General features: G+C 41.7%; 1 protein-coding gene across 1 annotated transcript; it reads left to right on the top strand.

Annotated features, from left to right (window-relative positions):
• The first annotated feature begins 323 nt into the window (after positions 1–323).
• LOC139464315 (peroxisome biogenesis factor 10-like) lies at positions 324–11,040 on the top strand. The gene is made up of 7 exons (XM_071245835.1): positions 324–435; positions 3,228–3,308; positions 4,144–4,220; positions 7,260–7,508; positions 9,269–9,429; positions 10,618–10,762; positions 10,966–11,040. The coding sequence occupies exons 1-7, from the start codon at positions 327–329 to the stop codon at positions 11,038–11,040; spliced, it is 897 nt and encodes a 298-aa protein (XP_071101936.1). The 5' UTR covers positions 324–326.
• Positions 11,041–23,406: the final 12,366 nt, after the last annotated feature.

The following is a 23,406-nucleotide window of genomic DNA, read 5'->3' as shown; positions in this document are numbered from 1 at the left end:
GACAAGCTGAATACAGATTACGTAAAGAGGCGATTGGTGACGAATGTAACATCCCATTTAGCGGAATTAAACGAGTGGAGCCGATTGAGTAGTTTTACCACTCGGCTCATCAAATTTACGTCCCTTTGCAAGTATGGCGCCAAGCTCCTCACAGCGATAGTCTGTTCGCGGAGCTCTCTTTACCGAGAGTGAAACGAAGGTGTCAGGCGCTGGGAAGGAGCTTGTCTAGGGAGTACTCCGCGACCGGACTATCGCTGCGAGGAGCTTGGCACGGCGCAGTGCGTCCACGACTCTTGCATGTGTAATTGAACGCGCATGTTAGCAATATGTTTCGACGCTCAGGCACGGCTGAAATTTTGCGGTCGCATCAAAAAGACGATTATCACCTGTCGTACCTGAGGAAATTAATTGCCGATGTCGTTCAGACAATTGCAGGTAATTTCACACAACCTCCTGCGACTGGTTTTGAAATAGGCCTACTAGATTAGCATACCTTGCCACGCTAGTCGCTATATATACGCATGTCTACCACAGGTAGATCAAATGTCCAAAGGCAACTAATTCAAAAGTCAAATCCTGCATACTTATTTACTGGCACGCGAGTTTGTTGTCGCCGCATATTACATCTACAATATATGACTACTGTATTGGACGTAAAATGCGCCCAGGGCGTTCTCAAAATTAGAAATAGGGGCCGCTTATTGGAATATAATTTTGGTGAAAAAAGAACAGAATTGAAGGATCGTAAATTACGTGGTTTGGCAAACGCAGAAAACCACCGCTCTCAGTATTTTACCCCTTCAGATATATATGTCTCTTACAAATTATGGGGACGGTCGGGTAGCCTAGTAGTTAAAGCGTTAGCTCGTCACACCAAAGACCCGGGTTCGATTCCCGACATGGGTACAATGTGTGAAGCTCATTTCTGGTGTCCCCGACGTGATATTGCTGGAATATTGCTTAAAGCTGTGTAAAACCAAACTCACTCACTTGCTTACAAATAATGCTACCTGCATGCTTGTACATATTAACTTACAGATCTATGTAATTTATGATAATTAAACTCCACATTAATGACGATTTAAAATGATTGTTGACGCCCATTGTTCCAAACAGGGAGTACCGGTAATCAGCAGGTAATGTTGAATAAAAACAATAAACATCCGCTTTGATGTTTGTAATTTTCAATTATAAGCCTTATTTTTCGGTGAGAATGATGGTGTATTTGATAATGTTGATGGCCACTTCTTTTTCAGCAACCTTTTTTTGTAAATTCAACTTGAATATTCTTTTCTCAAAACGTGTTTAATTGTTGTTATTGTGTCGGCTATGGTGGAGGTCATGACAGGTTACCAGTTTGATAATCGATCTTCTGCTTGTGAATGAAAATACTACAAACACCGACCAAGATTAACTTATATTTACAAATATCCCAAAGAGTATATCTAGGTTTTAATTAATCATCGTTTTCAGAAGTAAAATAACTTCACATAACAGCACTGCCACAGGCTAATTTGCATATCATGTGACAAGACTTTTCTCTCTTTTGTAAACAAACACTGTAATCAGAGCAGACTGACACTTTGCATATTGTTTTTGAGTAATCATTTGCTACTAAAACTACAACAGTGAGATGCATGACAATATATATTTATGCATCAAAGTGACCATATCGCTACCTCTCTGTATGGCTTCGATGACAACATGTGATGTAAACAAAAGAAAACTACGCAAATGGAAATAGTTCCATGTTTTGAGATATTTTCTCACTGAAAGTTAACCATGACAAATGTTTATCTTGATGTAAAGACTTGTAAAAACAATGAAACAGAAGAAAATAAGATCATTGTTGCATTGATAAATATGAGTTGGTGCTGTCGTGGTATGTGGTAAAGTGGGTTCCATGGAATAGGGTGAACGAATCTTCTAAGTATTGTAGGGACACAATTTCACCGAATTTATTATGTAAACATTCTTGAATGAAATTTTGAATCTAATTAATCATGTTAAAAAAATAGATTACAAACATAAGTCCAGGTATACAATGAACACTTAAACATTGTAGGAAAGGGGTTAACATGTATAACTCAATGCAGATTTGTTGATTATGATGTTCTATTTCCGATGTCGGATCATGACAGTCACATACATATATATGACCGCCTGAAATGATACTAAAAAAAAAGTCTCTGCATATTATACGCGAGAGATATATACTGAACCACAAAAGAAACGTCACCATGGATAGATATATGAGAATCCTTATTTGTTCAAAGACTGTAAACATACTTTGAGACATTAAAAAGATGAAATTAGACTGTCAAATGTTCTTAAAGTGAAAAACAACACTAGTCTCTGAGAAAATGGCATCACAAGTCGGTATCTCGTGTGTCCACCATGTGCATGATGACTGCTGCGCAACGTCGATACATGTAATGGATGAGGCGGTTGATGAAGGCCATAGGCACTTAAGCCCACACACTGAGGAACGCCTGACGCAGTTCAGCTGCAGTTGTCAGCCTTGGTCGGACGTCATTCTGCTGTCTTTGAATCTCGTCCGACGTGTGCTCTGGGATTTAAATCTAAAGTCTGTGGGTCCTGATTGCAGCGTGGCAATTTTTAAAAATGACACTACATGTCATATTCAGCTGTTTGACAGTGACGAGAATGTCGATGATACAGCACAGGTAGATTATGTCACACCCAATATTTGTCAATTACTGACCCTTCATCCAGGCAATATAATGTTTTATGGACCAAAGAAACTCATACGGACACGGGCCAGTGGGGGAATACTTTAACTTAGCTTTATCATGATTGACGTAATGCCAGACCAGATACCAAAAATCATTAATTGATGGAACTTGCTCTCCATAAAGGGTACAAAACAAGGCCAGGGCCCTGTTTTACAAAATGATTGTATCGCTACAATAGTCGTAACTCCCATAGTTTAACATGGATTTACAAGTCGTAGAGCTAAGATTGCTTTGTGTAAGGAGGCCCAGGTTGGCTAGGAGTCAGTATACTGTGTCTGAGTGGGGTATTCATGTTAAATTCTGGCATGGTACTGCAGTGGGCTAGCACTTTACAATCAGCATTCGTCTGGACTGGTACTAGCATTATCAGCCACGCGGCACATGCGTGTCACTAAGTGCAATAATCTTGGAAACAATGTCAAACCCATTTCACATCACCTCACTTGACTAGGAAGTTTGTGTTTGTTCCAGGGGCGAGGAGATGGATGCACTGGAGGAAGGAACTTGACCTTCTCTCGGATACTGGCTACTTCCTGCTCACAACTCTCTCAGGTGATACCATGGAAACAGGAAAACTACTAATTCATATTTGATGCTTATTGTTTATTTGTTCCACTTGTGTCCTTATTGAACCACTGGGAGGCACGGGTGGCCCAGTCGTCTAAGTCGCCGCGATTCGCTGTGCAGAGTTGCGTCCCTGGGGCACGCCAGAAACCTATGATTGTGGGTTCCAGTCCCGGTTCGCCCTGATTATGTTTCTAGGTTTGTCAGCACCATACCCGTGCTCGTGAGTTTCACAGAAGTTGTAAACATCTGAGACCTGCATCACTTTGGGCTTTCCTCCCACATTAAGCTGACACGCCGTGATATTACTGGAATACTGTTAAAAGCGGCGTTAAACCCAACTCACTTACTCACTTATTGAACCACTCCAGCAATATTCCAGCTGTATGACATTGGCCTGAACGCATTCAGTCTAAACCAGATAAAGCATAGGCAGTGTTTGATATTATGTTTCTTTGTTTGTTGTTTAATGCCGCACTCAGCAATATTTTAGCTCTATGGCGGCGGCTTGTAAATTATCAAGTCTGGACCAGACAATTCAGTGATTGATATCATGAGCATCGATCTACGCAATTGGCATACACTGACATGTATAAACCAAGTCAGCGAGCCTGACCACCCATCAGTCGCCTTATGACAAGCATGGTCACCTTTTACGGCAAGCATAGGTTGCTGAAGACCTATTTTACCCCGGATCATGCTCAGTTTAATATTTTTGCATTGTATGCAGTGTTGAAAGTTTGGCAAATAACTTTTTAATGAAAACAAACAACTTTTTCCTAATTTGGTTGTGTGATTATGACTGTATGTTGTATTTGTGAAGGCTGCCAGACGGTGGGAGAGGAGTATGTGAACATCATCCAGACGGACCGGACGCTGCGTGCTCTGCCGGCACAGTGGGTGAGGACCAGCCCTATGTCCTGGGGACATCTTGCAATAGTAATACTGTGCACCGGCCTCAAAGTTTAAATTTTTACCACGTAGCCATATGGCTACAAGTATTTTTTCCAGGTAGCCGGTGGTAAAATAAAGAGGTCAAGCCAATATTCTAAGTAGCCAAAAGCATCTGAAATGATCTTTTATCAAATAACTATTAAAATGTACAAATCATAGCAGTAGTCTTGGAATTGTACATGAGTTTTGTTATTTATGACTCGAACAATGATGCAATTTATGTTGCTAGATTATTTAGGTATATCCTTGCTTATCCAATAAACTATCAACTAAAATAAAATACTAATTACATTGATATTTATATATTTCGGTTCATTGTTGACTTTAGGAGTACAATTACCGTATTCGACGTAATAAGCGCCCCGCTCTAATGAGCGCCCACGGTGATATTTGCTAATATATTGGCTTGTGAACAATACCAATTGGCACCCCTTCCGATAGATCAATGTACACAACACTTATTTATTCGCGAATTATACACACTCGTGTGTTATATGCACTCTTAATTATGGACAATTAAATTCTGGAAAAATGTATATCTCGTATATAAACATTTCAGGCTGTCAGCATAAACCATGAAATTTATCTTTTAACTCTTCTCATTTTCACCAAAATAATATTCTAATAAGAGCCCACTATTTTTAATTTTGAGAGCGCCCTGGGCGCTTATTACGTCGAATACGGTAGTAGAAGACACGTTTATTTTTGTGTCTACATATGTGTAGCAATAGAATTTAGTCGTCACAAGATATTTTTTTAAGGTAGTCATGTAGCTACCTCTGAAGTTTAGACAGAAGATAAATTAAAATAAGGTCGCAACTTTGAGGCCTGTTATGCACCATGATGGGATTTTCTTTATCAAACTATAGACTACGTTCACCAGAGCTCGAGATTAGCTGTGTATGTGCTTTAAACAAGGCAAATAAATGACCATTCCCCAAATTAATTTTGAGTTGCTTGCGTACACATGCACATGAACAAACTCAAAAATGAATAGTACAATACCACTCTGTGAAAGGTCTTGTTGACCACGGGGAGGTAAAAAGCTCTTGTTGACTTGATACAGTAATTATGCTCTTGTTGATGAGGTGTAAGTGTGTTGACCATGAGGAGGAAATAAGCTCTAGTTGACCATGAGGAGGGAAATAAGCTCTTGTTGACCATGAGGAGGGAAATAAGCTCTAGTTAACCATGAGGAGGGAAATAAGCTCTAGTTGACCATGGTGAGGAAATAAGCTCTTGTTAACCATGGTGAGGGAAATAAGCTCTAGTTGACCATGAGGAGGGCAATAAGCTCTTGTTGACCATGGTGAGGGAAATAAGCTCTAGTTGACCATGAGGAAGGAAATAAGCTCTAGTTGACCATGAGGAGGGAAATAAGCTCTAGTTGACCATGGTGAGGGAAATTAGCTCGTGTTGACCATGGTGAGGGAAATAAGCTCTTGTTGACCATGGTGAGGGAAATAAGCTCTTGTTGACCATGGTGAGGGGAATAAGCTCTTTTTGAGCATGGTGAGGAAATAAGCTCTTGTTGACCATGAGGAGGGAAATAAGCACTAGTTGACCATGGTGAGGGAAATTAGCTCTTGTTGACTATGGTGAGGAAATTAGCTCTTGTTGACCATGAGGAGGGAAATTAGCTCTTGTTGACCATGGTGAGGAAATAAGCTCTAGTTGACCATGGTGAGGGAAATTAGCTCTTGTTGACCATGAGGAGGGAAATTAGCTCTTGTTGACCACGAGGAGGGAAATTAGCTCTTGTTGACCATGGTGAGGGAAATAAGTTCTTGTTGACCATGGTGAGGGAAATTAGCTCTTGTTGACCATGAGGAGGGAAATTAGCTCTTGTTGACCATGGTGAGGGAAATTAGCTCTTGTTGACCATGGTGAGGGAAATAAGCTCTTTTTGAGCATGGTGAGGAAATAAGCTCTTGTTGACCATGGTGAGGGAAATAAGCTCTAGTTGACCATGGTGAGGGAAATTAGCTCTTGTTGACTATGGTGAGGAAATTAGCTCTTGTTGACCATGAGGAGGGAAATTAGCTCTTGTTGACCATGGTGAGGAAATAAGCTCTTGTTGACCATGGTGAGGGAAATAAGCTCTAGTTGACCATGGTGAGGGAAATAAGCTCTTGTTGACCATGGTGAGGAAATAAGCTCTTGTTGACCATGAGGAGGGAAATAAGCTCTTGTTGACCATGGTGAGGGAAATAAGCTCTTGTTGACCATGGTGAGGGGAATAAGCTCTTGTTGACCATGGTGAGGGAAATAAGCTCTTGTTGACCATGGTGAGGGAAATAAGCTCTAGTTGACCATGGTGAGGGAAATAAGCTCTTTTTGACCATGGTGAGGGGAATAAGCTCTTTTTGACCATGGTGAGGGAAATAAGCTCTTGTTGACCATGGTGAGGGAAATAAGCTCTTGTTGACCATGGTGAGGAAATAAGCTCTTGTTGACCATGGTGAGGGAAATAAGCTCTAGTTGACCATGGTGAGGGAAATAAGCTCTTGTTGACCATGGTGAGGGAAATAAGCTCTTGTTGTCCATGAGGAGGGAAATAAGCTCTTGTTGACCATGGTGAGGGAAATAAGCTCTTGTTGACCATGGTGAGGGAAATAAGCTCTAGTTGACCATGGTGAGGGAAATAAGCTCTTGTTGACCATGGTGAGGGAAATAAGCTCTTGTTGACCATGGTGAGGGAAATAAGCTCTAGTTGACCATGGTGAGGGAAATAAGCTCTAGTTGAGCATGAGGAGGGAAATAAGCTCTAGTTGAGCATGAGGAGGGAGATAAGCTCTTGTTGACCATGGTGAGGGAAATAAGCTCTAGTTGACCATGGTGAGGGAAATAAGCTCTTGTTGAGCATGAGGAGGAAAATAAGCTCTAGTTGACCATGGTGAGGGAATAAGCTCTAGTTGACCATGGTGAGTTATGCTTGTGTTGATCATTGTTGAAATAGTTCTGTATGTTATATTGTTTTCACAGCGAAGAGTTCTCATGGTCGTGCTTCAAGTGGTCGCCCCGTATGCTCTCCGGAAAAGTCTGGAAACTCTGGAGAAGAATCTGCGAAACACTTCCTCACCGAACGTGTCTCCCAAGATGAGAGAGTTCCTCATTCAGTCACTGCCGACATTCCGTCAAATTATCCTGGTTCTCCACAGATGTCACCTTGCAATCTTCTACCTGGAGGGGATGTTCTATCAGCTGGCGAAACGTGTCAGTGGGGTACACTATGTAAGTGGTGAAGGGGAGATAAGTCACTGTACAGTGTGCAATATAAGGGAACATTCGTTACCAACTCGTGTTATTCCGGGACAAGCCGAATAGCAACTTGTGTCCCTCTCATGGACGGTTTTGCGACCGGGTTCCGTCTTAGCGAAAACAGGCATACCTAAAACAATTGTCAATTCGTTGCATAATGGTTCACATGTATTTCCCCATATGTTATATATATTTCAGATGCAATTGATAGCACATCAGGACATGCTGAATTATACAGTATGATTGAACACATTTAACTGTATCTTGGGTATATTTTTAGATGCAAGACATATGTAAAATCAAAAATTAATCCTGAGGGATTCTTTGACGAAGAACTTGAATTCATACACGCATTCTGATTGGTTTGTCGTGTTTTCGCACATAACATTCATCGATAGGGGGACGAGTCTTCTTGCAGGTTATGACATGGGAAATAACTGGAGGACAAGTGATGTAAGGGAGATAACTTTAGAATACAATGAGGCAAGCTCCTCACAGCGATAGCCCGTTCACGGGGCTCTCTGTACTATCGCTGCCACCAATCAAAGCTCCCCACTGGCCACAACCATGTTTGGAGTTTAACTTGCAACCAACTGACTGTTATGTTTACAAACAAGTGATGACTGCTGTGACGTCGAATACTCTTACACCTGCTCAGTTATTTTCTTTCTTTTTCAATTTGAATTTCATTTCAACTATCATGTAATTGGTATAGTAAGATTGTAAGGGGAAAGTTAAGTGATTTTCCATTCGTCTGCAATCTTGAACCAATATGATCAAACAAAAAAAAAAAGTTAAATTCATCTGGGAAATGTGGTCAGTCATAAACCTTTCCAAAATCAACTACAATGGCATTCCCAAAGACAAACAAAAGTATAACCGTTATTACATTTGGGGTTAGACAATCTTATTAAAATCTTATCTTACGTGACCCGTAATGGGATGTCCTCAGATTTTTGTTTAGCGAAAGCGAGAACTAAGATCCAATTTTAATGAGATTGGGAGTTAGAGGGCAAGTTTCAAGATTCTTGTAATGGCTGCCCCCACACCGACAGTGTAATGAAGGTGTCACACCTTTGACGTTGAGGAATTTTAGGGAGATAATCACACACTAAGCAAGTGGGAATTATTTTGTTTTATGTGTCCTATTTCTAATGTGCTGTAGTGATTAAAATAACATTATGATTTTCTTCAAAATAGTGTGTACTCTTCAGCAAATGTGCTGTGATGTCGAATAGTCTACAGGCTTATTTTGATAGGAACTCTTTCATTGCTTTCCTAAGGTTTCTGCCTAAATTGTGTAACATGTCCCATGTTCATTTTTTCCACACCTGTAAACTTTTGAGGCCTGTTCATAACCATCTTCCCGAGGTCTTACATCGCGAAATGCATCAAATCACGTGAGCATCTTGATTAAAAACATGAAAAGATTTGGAAAATATCTGCTGACAACGAGTTTGTGGTGCACATGCTTTGCAAATCCTGCAATCGACCGAAATCTGCACGAAAGTTAACGAACCGGATTTTGATTTCGGTGCGCGATTTCGATTGGACTATGCATAGACTCGTTAGTCCAGCCAAAATGTAACTCCATAATACCAGCCTAGTTCGGCAAGGGTGGGAACTGGACTTTTATAGTCAGTTAACTCTCTTGCCTCGGGAAGATGGTTCATAACTGGCATCCAGCCACAATGCTGAATGCGTTCCTGCAGTTGTGTGTGCTGCTTGTGCAGGTTCAGTACATGGCGAAGAAGACTGATGACACCGGCACAGACCCCACGTTCCGCATCCTCGGCTGGGTGTCGCTGCTGCAGCTGGCGGGCAGTGTGGGGGTGCAGCTGTACTGTCTGTGGAGGAACAGCCCTGACACAACCCTCTCACACCGACACGACAGGTGATGTCTCCTAATATTGTACTCCCTAGAAATTTAAGGTTTTTATGACTAGTCTAGAGGACTAGTGTCAACCTTAGTTCACTCAGCCTTTCTGAATGTGTTATGCTTGTCGTAAGAGGCGATTAATGGGATTGGGTGGTCAGGCTCGCTGACTTGGTTAAAGCATGTCATGGATCCAAATTGCGTGGATCGGTGCTCATATCAATCACTGGATTGTCTGGTCCAGACACGATTATTTAAAGGCCGCCGTCATAAAGCTGGAATATTGCTGAATTAAACAACAAGCCAACCAATTGTTATTGTATCATCCCTATGTGGCTGAAATATTGCTGATGCGATGTAAAATATTTACTCACTAGTCCTGAGTTTGTAGCTAGTAGTGCTTGGATGACACAAAAATGTTTGATGTGTTTACATTTTGTACTTTTCAATTCCAATTTCTAGCAAAATTTAAGCATTGCGAAACTGGTTCAGAATTATAGCTCTCAAATGCTACAAATCAATGAGGACTACCTACCATATTTTGATTTTTACTGGTCCTCAACACTGTCCCCAGTAATCGGGGCTAGTGGACTACTGTGAATAGTGAGACCGCCTCCGGTGTCTAGTGGTAGAGCGTCCGCCTCGAGAGTCGAAGGTCCGGGGTTCAATACCCGGCCGCGTCATAGCAAAAGACGTTTAAAGATGGTACTTGTTGTTACCCTGTCTGGTGCTTGGCATTAAGGGGCTACAACAAGGACTGGTCGGCTCGGAGTCAGTACACTGTGTCTGAGTGTCTATTCATGTTAAACTGCAGCATGGTATCCCAGTGAGCTAGCTCTATAAATCGGCATCAGTCCGGACTAGTACAAGCAGCCACACATACACACACGTAGATGCACGTCGCCATATAAGTGCAATAATCTTGGACGCGACATTAAACCCAATTGCAGCTCACCCACCTGTGAATAATGAAGGCTGCCCAAGAGTACCAGGTTAGAACGCCATGTGAAGATTCTGGGTTAGAAGAGGTCCCGAGCACATGCAGCAACCTATGCTGGTAGTAGGAGGTGTTTTAGTGGATCGGGTGGACCTGATGGCATGGATCATTCCTCACAATATCAATCACTGGATTATCTGGTCCAGACTAGATTATTTACTGACTGCCGTCATACATTTTGTAAATCATCTTTTTTCTGTCATTTGCAGCATGTCGTCTGAGGAGGGTGTGGTCGAGTTGGTGACGCCAGACAGGAAGTGCCCTCTGTGTTTGGAGGGGAGGCAATTCTCCACAGTCACTCCGTGTGGCCATCTGTTCTGCTGGAAGTGTATTCATGAATGGTGTCAGACGAAGGTATGGTTTACTCTTACAAAGTATGTGGCTATAGGTTGGTTAGGGTAGCCTCATTGATAAAACATCGCCCATCTTGTCTGTCGTTAGAAGTTAGAATAGGTTCCCAGCAACTGATGGTGGTTTGTAAGAGGCAACTTAATGGATCGGGTAGTTAGGCTCTGTGACATTTGTTTGTGTGCTGACGATGAACTCTGGTGTTGCAGGCCGAGTGCCCTCTGTGCAGAGACCAGTTTTCTCCACACCGACTCGTGTTTCTCCACAACTACGACACACCCTGACACACCTGGCCACATAAAGCAGTTTGATTGACAGGACAGTGATGGCAGAGATCCGGGGTCTCCTGCAGGACTTGAAGGCAAGATCCGGAGTCTCCTGCAGGACTTGAAGGCAAGATCCGGGGTCTCCTGCAGGACTTGAAGGTAAGATCCGGGGTCTCCTGCAGGACTTGAAGGCAAGATCCGGGGTCTCCTGCAGGACTTTATGGCTGAGATCTGTGGTTTCTGCATTAGAGTGTGATACCAGAGATCCGTGGCCTCCTGAAGGACTTGATAGCAGAGATCCATGGTCTCTAGCAGGACTTGATGGTAGAGATACGTGGTCTCTAGCAGGACAGTGTGATGGCAGATCCATGGTCTCTAGCAGGACTTTTATGATGGTAGAGATCCGTGGTCTCCTGCAGGACAGTGTGATGGCAGAGATCCGTGGCCTCCTGCAGGACAGTGTGATGGCAGATCCGTGGTCTCCTGCAGGACAGTGTGATGGCAGAGATCCGTGGCCTCCTGCAGGGCAGTGTGATGGCAGAGATCCGTGGTTTCCTGCAGGACAGTGTGATGGCAGAGATCCGTGGCCTCCTGCAGGGCATTGTGATGGCAGAGATCCGTGGTTTCCTGCAGGACAGTGTGATGGCAGATCCATGGTCTCTAGCAGGACAGTGTGATGGCAGATTCATGGTCTCTAGCAGGACAGTGTGATTGCAGAGATCTGTGGTCTCTAGCAGGACAATGTGATGGTAGAGATCTGTGGTCTCTAGCAGGACAGTGTGATGGCAGAGATCCGTGGTTTCCTGCAGGACAGTGTGATGGCAGATCCATGGTCTCTAGCAGGACAGTGTGATGGCAGATCCATGGTCTCTAGCAGGACAGTTTGATGGCAGAGATCTGTGGTCTCTAGCAGGACAGTGTGATGGCAGAGATCTGTGGTCTCTAGCAGGAGAGTGTGATGGTAGAGATCCGTGGTCTCTGCATGACTTGGAAGGCGAGATCTGTGGTCTGCAGCAGGTCTTGAGGGCTGATATTTACAACAAAACTACTCCAGGAAGCCATGGACGAGAACGATGGGCTGTCTGCAAACCAAGTGAATATTTATCAGATTGTACTACCAACAAATGTTGTTTTCAATTGATGCAGTTTAGGTGCTTTGATTGTTGCGTCAGATCAGTTTGCCTCGACACACACACACACACCAGAAATTTACACACATTTTTCCCAACATTGTCAGTACTAGTTCCTACAAAAACCTCCAAGGGACTGTAACCTTGGTGACAAGAATTGTTTAGTTCTTTTCATTATGGCATGTTTCAGTCAACTTTCACGGTACTTTTGTTATCAGTATCTTGTAGACTAAAACTTACTCCATGGCATGACTCTCTGATGTGAGTCTCTCAAAAAGTGTCTGTGAAATGCGATGACTCTCAGGCTTTCATAGCTAAAACCCTGGCTTGGTCGTACTTGGATCTGGTGCTGCTACTCCAGAATATGGGGTTTGTCTGGACCTGCCAGTCTACTGGAATTGTCAGTCTTTTTTTTATTTAAAAAGTTAACAGCACATAACTGATGTGGTGGTTTGAGCGGGAAAAAACAATATTGGTCCCAAATTTTGGTTTATTTCTCAGATATGAAGTCATTTTTCACTGCTCATTAGGGTGTATTTTGTGCATAAGCGTACAAGCTTAGTATCTGTTCATTCTTTGCCCTCTGTACCAACTCAAAGTAATCAGGCAGTTCCTCACAAATATTTTTTTACAAATATTTGGAAACATTTGAGCTAAGTTACCTTTATAGTATATCAAGAATTATATATTTCAACATGATTAGTGTGAAATCTCAAAAACTTTATCCTTGCATATTTTTAACTTATCTTGCATTATTCCTTATTAACAAATGCAGGATAAGTATACAAATGTAAAAAAATATTTACATTGGACTAATATTTGGAAAATATACATGATGTAAAGTACAGTCAACAAAGAACTGTCCTGCATATTCCCTGTCCTCAAAAAGAGAATATGCAGTACAGTTCTCTGCCATGGACCGCCTTTGGTAATCCTCGAGCAACGTGGTTGTCTGCCTTTGGTAAATAATCAGCATTGTCCTCCCTCCAGCACCTGTCTGTGAAGCAATTTTCACATGTAAAGTAAGGTACCCATTAATCGACTGATATGAAGTGTTGGGGTATTGCCTGTGACTGGGTATAAGAGATTTATTCCCTCACTGAGAAATTTACTCCCCTCTAAGGCGGGTTACAACTTACACCGTATCTTATCACTTGGACCAATCAGATCTCATCATTGTGACATGGAGGTATGATTATGTATGCTGTAAATGTCTGTAGAAGATCCTTGTGAACAACTGCCCAGTGCTAAAGAGACTTCTTGAACTTTGCCAAATGCTGAAGTCTTCTTGAACTTTGCCAAGTGCTGAAGTCTTCTTGAACTTTGCCAAGTGCTGAAGTCTTCTTGAACTTTGCCAAGTGCTGAAGTCTTCTTGAACTTTGCCAAGTGCTGAAGAGACTTCTTGATCTTTGCCCAGTGCTGAAGAGACTTCTTGATCTTTGCCCAGTGCTGAAGACTTCTTGATCTTTGCCCAGTGCTGAAGTCTTCTTGATCTTTGCCCAGTGCTGAAGAGACTTCTTTATCTTTGCCCAGTGCTGAAGTCTTCGTGATCTTAGCCCAATGCTGAAGTCTTCTTTATCTTTGCCCAGTGCTGAAGAGATGTCTTGATCTTTGCCCAGTGCTGAACAGACTTCTTGATCTTTGCCCAGTGCTGAAGTCTTCTTGATCTTTGCCCAGTGCTGAACAGACATCTTGATCTTTGCCCAGTGCTGAACAGACGTCTTGAACTTTGCTCTTGAATACTCTTTGCAATAATATTGTCCAATGCTCATTCCTGATTTGTTGCCACATTTTCAAACAGCAGGGATGATATCGCTGTCAACTATTTACTCCTATCCTCAGACAAGATCTGTCTGGGGCTCGTCGTCTGCTTGGGACTTGGTCCATACTTCTGTAACAGAAACGTGTACTGAGATGGATGGCCCTCCTTCTGTGGTCACGGAGCTGTGTGATTATAGGGTTAGCCACTCAAAATGTGGGAACAACTTCTGCTTCAGCAAGACCTCACACAACTCCTTCTCTGTAAAAAAACATGCAGTAAATGGATTAAAGAGTGAAACAGAATATGTATACAGATAAAAAAATATCTAGATTTTACTCGTCTGTTCTTGCCTACTTGACGCTAATCCAAGATGTCACATGTGCCGCTGTGACAGAAACATGTACTGAGGTGGATAGCCAATCAGTCGACAAACAGCAGTTCTTATTTTACCCCCAACCTAAAAGGGTGGAGGTATATAGTTAAACCAAGGAATTCTGTCCGTCTGTTTTTTGTATGTGACCTATAACTTAAAAACTAACAGATTCTTTTAAAACTTGGTGAACGCTTTTTATACCTATGGAAGAGGTAACCTTTCTGGAAGATCGGTACAGCATACAAAAATAGATCACCATGGCGACCAAATTAGTTGCAAAATTGAAGGCTGGACTACCTCCATGGTCTAGTGGTAGAGCATCTGCCAGGAGAGCAGAAGGTCGGGCATTCCACCCCCATAAGTCGCAAGTTAAAAAAGTATCTGCTTAATTTCTCGGCACACAACTACCAGAGACGGTCATTGTTGACTTTTGGCACTTCACGTTGGTCGGCATGCAGTCCGATATTTTCTTTATCATTTCATCATTATTCACATTTGATCATACTTTTGTGTCACCTGGTGAAAAGAAAGCACTCAAGTTCCTTAATTTCTAAAAATTAGCAACTTGCGGTATAATTAATTATGAACAAAAACAATCTGAATCGTAACATCATCAATTGGATGAAAGTTGTACGACCATTGCAATGGCGGTAAACAAACAACTCTTTTTTTATACATCTAAATTGATTTCTTATTAGAATGTATAAATCTTTGTAAAAAATATCTCATTTTTATCGAGTTTGCAAATGATTTCGTGTGATAAACTTTCGGATATTCACATGCTGTTGATAAGCGAAGTAACTGGCGATTTGTTGAGTTGAACAACGTCAGCAAACACTGCAAATCATAAAAAATATTGGATGATGCGCTAAATCTGAACTGGTATACATTCTAGGTAAACAATTCGATAGTAAAATAATGCAAATTATGAAAACTAATCAAAATACATGTACATGCAATTTTATCGGTCATTTCTGAAACCGGAAGCACGTAACACATGTCACACATCAAGGCAAAATATGCAAAAGTTCTTAGCCATCATTAAAAAAAATTTCGAAATAGATTTCATTTCAAAAGAAATTACATAATTTACTATTTATCTTCACCTGTTTACTATTTATTCACCTGGTAGCAGTCGTCACTTATATGTTTCATATTAACTTACTACTTAAAGTACATCAGCGTTTTTGTCAGTTAAATATTGCAAAACTTGTGTTTCAAGTACATAACTAAGAACAGCTGCTATAAACACTTTTTTGTTGATGGGAGTTGGATTAAGTTGTTGATGTCCACAACTTAATCCATTTGTAAAAGTTAATCTAGTGGTATATACACCTGTGTAGAGATAATATTCTTTTTCTTGATACATTGACGGTTATGGGCAGGGAAGGCGAAAATCAATCCCTCAGAGTTAGAAATTACGTTCGCCTTCCCGGTCATCACAGAAATTCTTATTATGGCAGATGATCGCCTTCCCGGTACTTGTTAATTACAAAGAAAACACCAATGAAATGAGGACACTATCTAATCTGGGCAACAAAGCATTTATCATCCAAAACTGGCTCCCACGGGAGATATCGCTTGGATTAGATCAAGCGATATCTACACTGTAGATATCGCTGCAATGAAATTACATCACAATGCTTTGCAGACCATTGTGACGTCACTGGTTACCATGACGTCACAATCAAATGACATCATTAATGGCTCTGCTACTGAAGCTGATAGCAGTACTTTTTACACTGAAGACCCTGCTAATTACTGTCTACAAATTGAAAAAGTTGGAAGAATGATATTGAATGATAAATAAAATCTCACCCTTGTGTCTTTTGATATCAAACATATCAACACTCGTTGATAAAAGTGGCAAAAATCCTCAGCAAGCCTCGGAATTTTTCCACTTTTATCAACTCGTGTTGTTATATTTGATATCAAAAGACACTCGGGTGAGATTCTCTATATATATAACAAGTATAGTATAACATATCATATATCATGCATGTATTTGAAGATGTATATAGACATACATTTTATCATTTATGTAATAATTCAGTTCATTCCCAGTGCAGTAGATCTGCCACATCGTCAGTGTAGTCCATTGTTGTCGTCAGACCTCGGTCTTGGTACGATGAACTAGTTTCGGTTTGAAGGCATCAACGTGCATGATGAAGGGCTGTTCTACATGGTTGTGTGCCTGTCCTTGTGACTGAAGGACATCATCGGAGGTGATGACATTGACAATTGGATAATTGAATAGGCTATGGTAATTAGAATGAGATAATAAAGTAATTTTGGTATATTTATGTGTGTATCACTTCTTGGGATCACCATTTAGGACAATGTGCGGCTAGGCTATGCATAGTTGCTTACCAATATAGATATCTGTTTCATAATACCTGTCGTTGACATATAATTTATGTATTAACATCATTTGAAATATGAATGTTATTCGTGTACTTACATTGCCAGCACAACATCCCCTTGAATGTACTCAGGTCATTAATTCAAATTAATGAATGAAATCATTAATGGGTTAATGGACAGTACCATTCTACACAACAGGGGTGTGGAAGTAACCATTTGTTTTTAGTGAAGGCCATATGAGGTGTAGGCGATATAAGGTGTAGGCGATATAAGGTGTAGGCCAGATGAGGGCAAGCCAGTATAAAACTTTGCATGTTTACCAGACACATACTGAACTGCCTTTTGCTATTAAGGAATTTAAGAAATTTTTATTTTTTACGTTTCCATTGCAACAAGTTGGACTTGTTAGTGCTGCAATTTGGCCATTTACAAAAAGGCCCATTGAACATAGTTCACAGGAGCTAATGCATTGCACACAACCAGACATGTCATACGGCCGGGGGATATGAGTATTTCATGCTTGTTTTTTTAGTTTTCAGTGTCGAAGGGAAGATTGGATAGGACCTGCAATTATGTAAAAATAGTAACTATACATACACAATACCATGATGATAAAATCAGTGTTGACTTTAAACCTTATTTCACAGAATACAAGGGTGCACCTAGTGCATGTTGAATGCTTGTGACAGGTGGGGTGGGGTGGGGGGTGTACTTTTCAACAACCCCATTTTCAATGGTGAATGGTAGACTGGATAGGACTTGCAATTATGCAAATATCTATGAATACACAATTAAAAAATAAAATAATTGTTGACTTAAAACCTTATTTCACAGAATTTTACATGAATGTCTTTGTTGTAAACACAGATTATGTAAGCAGGTCTTTTAAAAGCAATATATGTATTTAAGTCAATTATAAGGAGTTTGGGAAGTGAAGACACTTAGAGCATTATATTACTGTCAGACAGTGTCTAATATTACGTACCGAGATGACTTTTCCTTTTATTGAAATTCTTGATTTGGTCGCTGCACCTAGTGCCTCTTGTATGCTCTTGACGGGTGGGTTTACCACCGATTAGTGAAATGGATCCTTTTGAATGATCATAGATAAAAGTCGCCCCCTCAACTATGAGTTTGTTTGTCTCATTTTAACATTTTTTCCGGAGTCCCTGGCTTGGGTATACCAGTGTGATAGCAGACGGCGCTCTTCCCGTATCTTCTTCGTGAAGTCTTCAGTGACCCTCACTTCCTCTCCACCTCGTAGTTGTTGTCGTGCAAGTAGGAACACTTGGCTCTTATCTGTCGATTTCATGAAATTAGCGATGATAGGGTATCCGGCTTTCCTAGGATTAAGACAATGGGCTCTAACAATCACTACCCTATCTACCTGCTCGTTTGCTCGTGCATGCGCCCTCTTATCATAACACATTACCAATCACATATCTCAGTGTATCATATGAAGTAATCAGTGTTATTCCATATATCTCACAGGTTGGTAATGTTCTAGCTAAGAAGGACCACCTTCATGGTCTAGTGGCAGAGTGTCCGCCCCGAGAGCGGAAGGTCCAGGGTACGATCCCCAGCCGTGTCGTACCAAAAGACATTAAAAGATGGTACTTGTTGTTACCCTGTCTGGCGCTCAGAATTAAGGGGATAAAACAAGGATAACAATAAGGCTCTTCAGGCTTTTACGCTTAGAGCCCTAATAAAAAAATAATATTATACATCATATTGTGATGGCTGTGCAGCCCTTCTTGGTGCTTCTCCTGTCTTTGGATGTGATAGTAAAGCAGAATGATTTTCTCACATTCAGTTTTAGACCAGTTTCCCGAAAGATATCCTCCATCACATTGTGATGGCTGTGCAGCCCTTCTTGGTCCTTCTCCTGTCTTTTGATGTGATAGTGAAGCAGAATGATTTCCTCATCTTCAGTTTTAGACCAGTTTCCCGACAGAAATCCTCCTCTGGGTTATGCCACACATCTGTGTAGCCCTTCCTGGTGCTTCTCCTTACTTTGGATGTGATAGTAAAGCAGAATGATTTCCGCACATTCAGATTTCCTCTCTTGGTTTATGCCACACATCAAATTGTGATGGCTGTGTAGCCCTTCTTGGTCCTTCTCCTGTCATTGGATGTGATAGTAAAGCAGAATGATTTCCTCACATTCAGATTTCCTCCCTTGGGTTATGCCACACATCATATTGTGATGGCTGTATAGCCCTTCTTGGTCCTTCTCCTGTCTTTGGATGTGATAGTAAAGCAGAATGATTTCCTCACATTTAGTTTTAGACTAGTCTCCCGACACAAATCCTCCATCACATTGTGATGGCTGTGTAGCCCTTCTTGGTCCTTCTCCCGTCTTTGGATGTGATAGTAAAGCAGAATGATTTCTTCACATTCAGTTTTAGACCAGTCTCCCGACAAAAATCCTCCATCACATTGTGATGGCTGTGTAGCCCTTCTTGTTGCCTGTCCTGTCTTTGGATGTGATAGTAAAGCAGAATGATTTCCTTACATTCAGTTTTAGACCAGTTTCCCAACAGAAATCCTCCATCACATTTGATGGCTGTGTAGCCCTTCTTGTTGCCTGTCCTGTCTTTGGATGTGATAGTAAAGCAGAATGATTTCCTTACATTCAGTTTTAGACCAGTTTCCCGACAGAAATCCTTCATCACATTGTGATGGCTGTGTAGCCCTTCTTGGTCCTTCTCCTGTCTTTGGATGTGATAGTAAAGCAGAATGATTTCCTCACATTCAGATTTCCTCTCTTGGGTTATGCCACACATCATGTTGTGATGGCTGTGTAGCCCTTCTTGGTCCTTCTCCTGTCTTTGGATGTGATAGTAAAGCAGAATGATTTCCTCACATTTAGTTTTAGACCAGTCTCCCGACACAAATCCTCCATCACATTGTGATGGCTGTGTAGCCCTTCTTGGTGCCTGTCCTGTCTTTGGATGTGATAGTAAAGCAGAATGATTTCCTTACATTCAGTTTTAGACCAGTTCCCCGACAGAAATCCTCCATCACATTTGATGGCTGTGTAGCCCTTCTTGGTCCTTCTCCTTACTTTGGATGTGATAGTAAAGCAGAATGATTTCCTCACATTCAGATTTCCTCTCTTGGGTTATGCCACACATCATATTGTGATGGCTGTGTAGCCCTTCTTGGTCCTTCTCCTGTCTTTGGATGTGATAGTAAAGCAGAATGATTTCCTCACATTCAGATTTCCTCTCTTGGGTTATGCCACACATCATGTTGTGATGGCTGTGTAGCCCTTCTTGGTCCTTCTCCTATCTTTGGATGTGATAGTAAAGCAGAATGATTTCCTCACATTTAGTTTTAGACCAGTCTCCCGACACAAATCCTCCATCACATTGTGATGGCTGTGTAGCCCTTCTTGGTGCCTGTCCTGTCTTTGGATGTGATAGTAAAGCAGAATGATTTCCTTACATTCAGTTTTAGACCAGTTCCCCGACAAAAATCCTCCATCACATTTGATGGCTGTGTAGCCCTTCTTGGTCCTTCTCCTGTCTTTGGATGTGATAGTAAAGCAGAATGATTTCCTCACATTCAGATTTCCTCTCTTGGGCTATGCCACACATCATATTGTGATGGCTGTGTAGCCCTTCTTGGTCCTTCTCCTGTCTTTGGATGTGATAGTAAAGCAGAATGATTTCCTCACATTCAGATTTCCTCCCTTGGGTTATGTCACACATCATATTGTGATGGCTGTATAGCCCTTCTTGGTCCACCTCCTGTCTCTTGATGTGATAGTAAAGCAGAATGATTTCCTCACATTTAGTTTTAGACCAGTCTCCCGACACAAATCCTCCATCACATTGTGATGGCTGTGTAGCCCTTCTTGGTCCTTCTCCCGTCTTTGGATGTGATAGTAAAGCAGAATGATTTCCTCACATTCAGTTTTAGACCAGTCTCCCGACAGAAATCCTCCATCACATTGTGATGGCTGTGTAGCCCTTCTTGGTGCCTGTCCTGTCTTTGGATGTGATAGTAAAGCAGAATGATTTCCTCACATTCAGTTTAGACCAGTTTCCCGACAGAAATCCTCCATCACATTGTGATGGCTGTGTAGCCCTTCTTGGTCCTTCTCCTGTCTTTGGATGTGATAGTAAAGCAGAATGATTTCCTCACATTCAGCTTTCCTCTCTTGGGTTATGCCACACATCATATTGTGATGGCTGTGTAGCCCTTCTTGGTCCTTCTCCTGTCTTTGGATGTGATAGTAAAGCAGAATGATTTCCTCACATTTAGTTTAAGACCAGTCTCTCGACACAAAAACTCCATCACATTGTGATGGCTGTGTAGCCCTTCTTGGTGCCTCTCCTGTCTTTGGATGTGATAGTAAAGCAGAATGATCTCCTCACATTCAGTTTAGACCAGTCTCCCGACAGAAATCCTTCATCACATTGTGATGGCTGTGTAGCCCTTCTTGGTCCTTCTCCTGTCTTTGGATGTGATAGTAAAGCAGAATGATTTCCTCACATTCAGATTTCCTCTCTTGGGTTATGCCACACATCATGTTGTGATGGCTGTGTAGCCCTTCTTGGTCCTTCTCCTGTCTTTGGATGTGATAGTAAAGCAGAATGATTTCCTCACATTTAGTTTTAGACCAGTCTCCCGACACAAATCCTCCATCACATTGTGATGGCTGTGTAGCCCTTCTTGGTGCCTGTCCTGTCTTTGGATGTGATAGTAAAGCAGAATGATTTCCTTACATTCAGTTTTAGACCAGTTCCCCGACAGAAATCCTCCATCACATTTGATGGCTGTGTAGCCCTTCTTGGTCCTTCTCCTTACTTTGGATGTGATAGTAAAGCAGAATGATTTCCTCACATTCAGATTTCCTCTCTTGGGTTATGCCACACATCATATTGTGATGGCTGTGTAGCCCTTCTTGGTCCTTCTCCTGTCTTTGGATGTGATAGTAAAGCAGAATGATTTCCTCACATTCAGATTTCCTCTCTTGGGTTATGCCACACATCATGTTGTGATGGCTGTGTAGCCCTTCTTGGTCCTTCTCCTATCTTTGGATGTGATAGTAAAGCAGAATGATTTCCTCACATTTAGTTTTAGACCAGTCTCCCGACACAAATCCTCCATCACATTGTGATGGCTGTGTAGCCCTTCTTGGTGCCTGTCCTGTCTTTGGATGTGATAGTAAAGCAGAATGATTTCCTTACATTCAGTTTTAGACCAGTTCCCCGACAAAAATCCTCCATCACATTTGATGGCTGTGTAGCCCTTCTTGGTCCTTCTCCTGTCTTTGGATGTGATAGTAAAGCAGAATGATTTCCTCACATTCAGATTTCCTCTCTTGGGCTATGCCACACATCATATTGTGATGGCTGTGTAGCCCTTCTTGGTCCTTCTCCTGTCTTTGGATGTGATAGTAAAGCAGAATGATTTCCTCACATTCAGATTTCCTCCCTTGGGTTATGTCACACATCATATTGTGATGGCTGTATAGCCCTTCTTGGTCCACCTCCTGTCTCTTGATGTGATAGTAAAGCAGAATGATTTCCTCACATTTAGTTTTAGACCAGTCTCCCGACACAAATCCTCCATCACATTGTGATGGCTGTGTAGCCCTTCTTGGTCCTTCTCCCGTCTTTGGATGTGATAGTAAAGCAGAATGATTTCCTCACATTCAGTTTTAGACCAGTCTCCCGACACAAATCCTCCATCACATTGTGATGGCTGTGTAGCCCTTCTTGGTGCCTGTCCTGTCTTTGGATGTGATAGTAAAGCAGAATGATTTCCTCACATTCAGTTTAGACCAGTTTCCCGACAGAAATCCTCCATCACATTGTGATGGCTGTGTAGCCCTTCTTGGTCCTTCTCCTGTCTTTGGATGTGATAGTAAAGCAGAATGATTTCCTCACATTCTGCTTTCCTCTCTTGGGTTATGCCACACATCATATTGTGATGGCTGTGTAGCCCTTCTTGGTCCTTCTCCTGTCTTTGGATGTGATAGTAAAGCAGAATGATTTCCTCACATTTAGTTTAAGACCAGTCTCTCGACACAAAAACTCCATCACATTGTGATGGCTGTGTAGCCCTTCTTGGTCCTTCTCCCGTCTTTGGATGTGATAGTAAAGCAGAATGATTTCTTCACATTCAGTTTAAGACCAGTCTCCCGACAAAAATCCTCCATCACATTGTGATGGCTGTGTAGCCCTTCTTGGTGCCTCTCCTGTCTTTGGATGTGATAGTAAAGCAGAATGATTTCCTCACATTCAGTTTAGACCAGTCTCCCGACAGAAATCCTTCATCACATTGTGATGGCGGTGTAGCCCTTCTTGGTCCTTCTCCTGTCTTTGGATGTGATAGTAAAGCAGAATGATTTCCTCACATTCAGATTTCCTCTCTTGGGTTATGCCACACATCATATTGTGATGGCTGTGTAGCCCTTCTTGGTCCTTCTCCTGTCTTTGGATGTGATAGTAAAGCAGAATGATTTCCTCACATTTAGTTTAAGACCAGTCTCCCGACACAAATCCTCCATCACATTGTGATGGCTGTGTAGCCCTTCTTGGTCCTTCTCCTGTCTTTGGATGTGATAGTAAAGCAGAATGATTTCCTCACATTCAGTTTAGACCAGTTTCCCGACAGAAATCCTCCATCATATTGTGATGGCTGTGTAGCCCTTCTTGGTCCTTCTCCTGTCTTTGGATGTGATAGTAAAGCAGAATGATTTCCTCACATTCAGATTTCCTCCCTTGGGTTATGCCACA

Source organism: Haliotis cracherodii, unplaced genomic scaffold (assembly GCF_022045235.1).
Source record: "Haliotis cracherodii isolate W230 unplaced genomic scaffold, xgHalCrac1.p SCAF_17, whole genome shotgun sequence".
Lineage (NCBI taxonomy): Eukaryota > Metazoa > Mollusca > Gastropoda > Lepetellida > Haliotidae > Haliotis > Haliotis cracherodii.
The sequence above is the reverse complement of the archived record's forward strand: the minus strand, read 5'-3'. Positions and strand labels throughout refer to the sequence as shown.